Source organism: Bison bison, unplaced genomic scaffold (genome assembly GCF_000754665.1).
Source record: "Bison bison bison isolate TAMUID 2011002044 unplaced genomic scaffold, Bison_UMD1.0 scf7180017864383, whole genome shotgun sequence".
In the NCBI taxonomy this organism is placed as follows: domain Eukaryota; kingdom Metazoa; phylum Chordata; class Mammalia; order Artiodactyla; family Bovidae; genus Bison; species Bison bison.
The window spans coordinates 4,495,819-4,502,161 of record NW_011494955.1 but is presented as its reverse complement, the minus strand read 5'-3'; the positions used below and the strand labels follow the sequence as shown (position 1 = coordinate 4,502,161).

General features: G+C 35.6%; 1 protein-coding gene across 1 annotated transcript in view; it reads right to left on the bottom strand.

Annotated features, from left to right (window-relative positions):
* The window catches only part of TMPRSS12 (transmembrane (C-terminal) protease, serine 12), a 34,494-nt gene that overhangs the window by 10,024 nt on the left and 18,127 nt on the right, over positions 1-6,343 (bottom strand). Inside the window, exon 3 of the mRNA XM_010858074.1 lies at positions 5,495-5,763. Within this exon, the coding sequence (XP_010856376.1) occupies positions 5,495-5,763 (269 nt within the window). The remainder of the gene's footprint in view (positions 1-5,494; positions 5,764-6,343) is intronic.

The window sequence follows — 6,343 nt, the reverse complement described above, 5'->3', positions numbered from 1 at the left end:
TATGCAGATAACACCACCCTTATGGCAGAAAGTGAAGAAGAACTAAAGAGCCTCTTGATGAAAATGAAAGAGGAGAGTGAAAAAGTTGGCTTAGAGCTCAACATTCAGAAAATGAAGATCATGGCATCTGATCCCATCACTTCATGGCAAACAGATAGGGAAACAATGGAAACAGTGAGAGGCTTTATTTTGGGGGACTCCAAAATCATTGCAGATGGTGACTGCAGCCATGAAATTAAAAGACGCTTGCTCTGTGGAAGAAAAGTTAGACAGTTAAAACCTAGACAGCATATTAAAAAGCAGAGACAAAAAACAAAAAAGCAGAGACATTACTTTGCCAACAAAGGTCTGTTTAGTCAAAGCTATGGTTTTTCCAGAAGTCATGTATGGATGTGACAGTTGGACTATAAAGAAAGCTGAGCGCCAAAGAATTGCTGCTTTTGAACTGTGGTGTTGGAGAAGACTCTTGAGAGTCCCTTGGACTGCAAGGAGCACCAACCAGTCCATCCTAAAGGAAATCAGTCCTGAATATTTATTGGAAGGACTGATGCTAAAGCTGAAACTCCAGTACTTGGCCACCTGATGCGAAGAGTTGACTATTGGAAAAGACCCTGATACTGGGAAAGATTGAAGGTGGGAGGAGAAGGGGACGACAGAGGATGAGATGGTTGGATGCCATCACTGAGTCAATGGACATGAGTTTGAGTAAACTTCCCTGGTTATGGACAGGGAAGCCTGGCATGTTGCAGTCCATGGGGTTGCAAAGAGTCGGACACAACTGACTGACTGAACTGATATAAATTATTATATAGATACAAGGATTTAAGATTATAATTATTTCTTCTTTGACATAGGAGTTATTTAGTAGTATATTTAAAATTTTTCAAATGTGTGATTTAAATTTTTTTGGTCATTTTTAAAGAAGCTTTATTTATGTTTAATTTACATAACAATTCTCAGACTGTAAGAAAGCAGTTCAATGATTTTTGGTAAATTTATACCAGGCCCACATCCAGTTTTAGGATACTTCCACTCCAGTGAGTCCTCTCCATGCCCAGTTGCAGTCAGTTCTCACCTCCAGCCTCACACTCAGAAAATGACTGATAGAATTTCTGTCTCTGTAGGTTTGCCTTTTCTAGGAATTTTGTATAAATAAATCAGTTGATCATAAACATAAGTTGGGTTGTTTGGGGGTTTTTTTGGACTCTGTATTGTGTTCCATTGATCTCTGCTATGTTTAACCAACCAGCACTGCAGAAATACAAAGGATCATAAGAGACTACTACAAGCAAATATACACCAATAAAATGGATACCTTAGAAGACATGGGCAAATTCTTAGAAAGGTACAATCTCTCAAGACTCAACCAAAAAGAAACCAAATTTGAATTAACAGTACTGAAAGTGAATCAGTAATTTAAAAACTCCCAACAAACAAATATCCAGGACCAGATGGCTTCACAGTTGAATTCTACAGATATCACAAAAAAGAGAAAATTATAGGGCAGTATCACTAATGAACATAAATGCAAAAATCCTTAACAAAATACTAGCAAACAGAATCCAACAATGCATTAGGAGGATCATATATCATGACCAAGTGGGATTCAGCCCAGGGATGCAAGGATTTTCCAAGGTCTGTAAATCAATCAGTTTGATACATTGTATTAACAAATTGAAAAATAAAAACAATATGACCATCTCAATAGATACAGAAGAATTTTTATAAAATTCAACATCAGTTTACAAGAAGAGCTCTCCAGAAAGTGGGCATAGAGGGAACATACTTCAACATAATAAACGCTATAACTAACATCATACTCAATGGTGAAAAGGTCAAAGCACTCCTTCTAAGATGAGGAACAAGACAAGGATGCCCACTCTTGCCACTTTTATTCAACATAGTTTTGGAAGTCTTAGTCACAGTAGTTGAAGAGGAAAAAGAAAGAAAAGGAATCCAAATTGGAAAGGAAGAAGTAAAACTGTCATTATCTGCAGATGACATGATACTATACATAGAAAATTCTAAACATGCTACCAGAAAATAAATCAATACCATACTGTCTTAATGGCTGTAGTTTTTACTATAGGTAAATTTAAATTAGGTAGAGTAACTTAGTTTTGTTGTTCTTCAAAAAAACTTTTTGACTATTCAAAAAATATCAAGAAATCAAGGTTCTTTGCCTTTCCAAATACATTTTAGGATCAACTTGTCAAATTGTATAAAAAACTTTGCTGGGATTTTGATAGGGATTGCATTGAATATATGGGTCAGTCTGAGGATAATAGCCATATTAACAATATTGAGTCTTTGAATCCATGAATGTAGTATGTCTTTCAATTTATTAGGTCTTCTTTAATTTCCCTGTGTAACATTTTGTAGTTTTAAGCATACATGTTTTGCACATTTTTAGTTTTTTTAAAATCTTAATTGGGATTTGTTGAGCTTCTTTAATTTAAATTAAAGTTTTGTGTTGTTTTTCTTTTTCCATGAAATTCAGGTAGTTTGGGGCCATTATTTTCTTCAGCTATTTTTTTGTCCCCATTTTTTCTCTCTTTCCTTTCCAGAAATCCCACCATATGTATGCTGGTATACTTGATGTTGTGCCACAGGCCTCTCTGAGTGTGTTTATTTTTCTTCAAGAATTTTTTCTGTTTTCTCCAGATTATATTATTTCTGTTCTGTAGTTTAAGTTTACAGATGCTTTCTTGTGCCATATCAAATCTCTAGAATTTCCATTCGGTCCTTTTTTAAATTGTTTATTTCTCCACAGGCATTCCCTATTTGTTAAGTCATTGTCATCACGGTTTTAATTCTTTGAACAATAATTTGTTTAACTTGTCAAACATATTTAAAGAGCTGCTTTGAAGTCTTTGCTGTATTCAACATCTAAACCTGTCCAGAGTCAGTTTCTATTGACTACTTTTTTCCCCTGAATATAGGTCACATTTCTGTGGGTTTGTTTGTTTTTTTTTCTTAGTTTTTTGGATGTCTTACAGTATTTCTGTTGAAAATTGTGCATTTTCAGATTAATGTACTGTAACAACTCTGGGTTTTGATTCTCTTCTCAACAATGTTGTTGTGTTTTCTTAAAAATAACTTGCTTGGACTTAAACTGTAGAATCTGTGTGTCCCACACTGTGTGACTGTTGATGTCTCTGCTCAGTCTTTTAATTCTGATTTTTACCTTTTAACCTGCCTTCACAGGGCTTATCCATGTGTGTGTATAGTTTACTAGTCAGTTAATGATTTGGGCTTTCATCCTCTGCTGATGAATCTATGTATGGTTTGGGGAGCATGTTCAGAGTTCAGTCAGATTTCAAGTCTGCCTTGGTTTTCATTTTATGCTAAGCTCTCTCAGGTTTTTTTCCCCACACGTGTATACATGTGTGTTTCCCAGTAAACCAAGGATGTTTGGAGAGCTTATCTAGCCATTCTGTAGCTGTCTAATTTTGAGGTTCTTCTTGTCAAATTTCTGAACTTTTCCACTCCTGGCTGCATCTAGGATCACAATCCCAGACCAGCAGAGCTGTGTGTTCCCCCATTCATCTCTTGCTGAGTCCAATACTTGTTTAAAATTTATTTAAAAACTTTTTTATTTAGTTTTTTGAATCAATTACTTTTATTGACAGTGCTGCTGGCCTGGATTATCAACTACTACTCCAAATCAAGTCCATATCCTCTGGTAGCAAGATCCTTTTTCCTCATGATCCTCTTGATCCTCTTGATCTTGGTAAAGCTATTATACTGACTGATCTGAAGGGGAGTTAGGAGCAGCGACAGCAAGAAAACTACAAGTTCCTCTTTTTACCCAAATTTCTAGATGCTTATAATAAACAAATACTCTTCAATTTATTGTGCGTTTTTATTTCCAGGGCTCTGAAATGGTTGCTTTTGACAGTTTTTGAGTTTTTTCCCCAATTTATGCTTATGTTGGGGGATGAGGATTTGCCAACCTCCTTATTCCATCATATTCCCATCTCTCTTATTTCTAAATTAATTGTAATCAGAGTATATAGTCTGTACATTACCTGTCCTTCAAACTTGGAGATTTTCTTTATGGCCTAGTTAGCGGTCAGTTTTTATAAAGGTTCTACCTGTACTTGAAAAGATGAAAGTGTCTGATTTTGGGGTGCAGAATTTTCTGATTTGGCTATTAAATCAAGCTTGCTAATTCAAACATTATAATTTTATTATTATTATTTTTTTACAACCAACACTTTTATTTGCATTTATTTTTTGCAGCATTTATTCCGGGGCCATAAGTTTTTGTTTCTTCAGTTTCTTCTGGGATATCTTTTTCCTTCTGTGCAACCTCCTCTTCTGGTTTAGGAACAATCTGTTCTTTTTCAGTAAGGATCATCTCAATATGACAGGGAGAGCTCATGTAGGGGTTGATCCAACCGTGAGCTCTGTAAATCCTGCGCCGCATCTTGAGGGCTTTGTTCACCTGGATGTGCTCAGTGACCAGAGAAGCTACATCTAAGCCCTTAACTTCAGCATGACTCTCTGCATTGTTGAGCATGTGCAGTAAAATTTCAGCACTCTTTTTGGGCTGCCGACCCTGCGTCCAGCCCCACTGTTTGGCCTGTGCACACCTACCAGCTCCACCGCTGTAATGACAGAATGGCACACATTGCTTCTTTAAAGTGACATCCTTCAGATACTTGGTGGCTTTTTGGATATGCATACCCATTACGGCCTGGGCAGTTCCACAAGTGTTCTTAAAGTGAACATGAACATTTGAACCTCCTGATTTGCATGATTTTGTGGGGTTTTCTGGGTCGAGTGAATAATGCACCATTTTTAGAGGTCACTCAGGCCACTTACTGGAAAAGCAAACATTATAAATCTTTACTAATTTTTCATCTGCATAATATGCCAATAATAAAAGAGTTGTGTGAAAATTCCCTACTATCATAGGGAAGTTATAATGTTTGTCGTACAATTCTATTTTTCTTTAATATTGTCTGCAGAGACTGTTTTCTATTTTTTTTAATTCCTTCCATTAGTTCAGATAGTCAATTTTTTGTGCACCTTTGTGTACTGTAGAAAATACATAGCAATCAACTTGTTTGATACTAAACAGTACACTAAATAAAAAGGATACTAAATTTGATTCCTTATAGCCAGAAGCTTATCATTTAAGATAAGCAGATCTGCCACAGAACTTGCTTTATCACCTAGGAGTCTCAGAAACTATAGAAACACTTGGAACCATCATTCTCTCTGAGATAGTCTAAAAGTTTAAGTGTCTTGGCATGTAGGCACATATAACAAAAGAAGTCTCTATTTCTGCTTTGGAAGATAAATTTCTCTCTCCCACAAGGAAGAAAAAAACATAGAAAATTAAAACACATTTTCTTTTCACTGGTTTATAAAGACCTACTGTTTAAACTCATGATATAAAGAGATACAAAAACATACATAAAAGAATTCACCCTCTGCCGATTATCAGGAAAACCTGTATCAGCAAAACTCAGATTATAATTACCTTCTTCTTTTGTTCTTCCCCAGCCACTTATAAAACATGTTGTGTTTTTGTTTAGTCTTTGGAAAACACCAAAAGGTAGACAAATAGGCTGAATGTAATTATTATAACGCACTGCTTTTTTTAAGTGAAAAAGTGCAATATCATTATCATAAGATTCCACGTTGAAGTCTGGATGGATAATGATTGCATTAACTTTGATCTTCTTGCTGTATGGCTCACTCCCTTTTATATTATTAGTTCCAATCACAGCTCTCCATATTACAGGATTTCTGAAAGAAAGTAAATGCTTTTGTTATAAACATGGTTATTTAAGTAAATATTCTTTTTCTCCCACTAGTTTTTGTTTTTCTCATGTTAGATTAATAACAAAAAAAAATTAATCCTACTTTCATCTGACAAAGTCGTATCAAGGAAAAACCTAACTACTGTGATGTAGTTTTGAAAGGAGAAAAAGACCAGTGGGACAGAAAGTCTCAAACGGATTCAAGTACCTGAGAAGAACTCCTTATTGCCAAACTCAGACTTAAATTGAAGAAAGTAGGGAAAATGACTAGACCATTCAGGTATGACCTAAATCAAATCCCTTATGATTATACAGTGGAAGTGAGAAATAGATTTAAGGGCCTAGATCTGATAGATAAAGTGCCTGATGAACTATGGAATGAGGTTCGTGACGTCGTACAGGAGACAGGGATCAAGAAAAGATCACAGAAAAGAAATGCAAAAAAGCAAAATGGCTCTCTGGGGAGGCCTTACAAATAGCTGTGAAAAGAAGAGAAGTGAAAAGGAAAGATATAAACATCTGAATGCAGAGTTCCAAAGAATAGCAAGAAGAGATAAGAAAGCCTT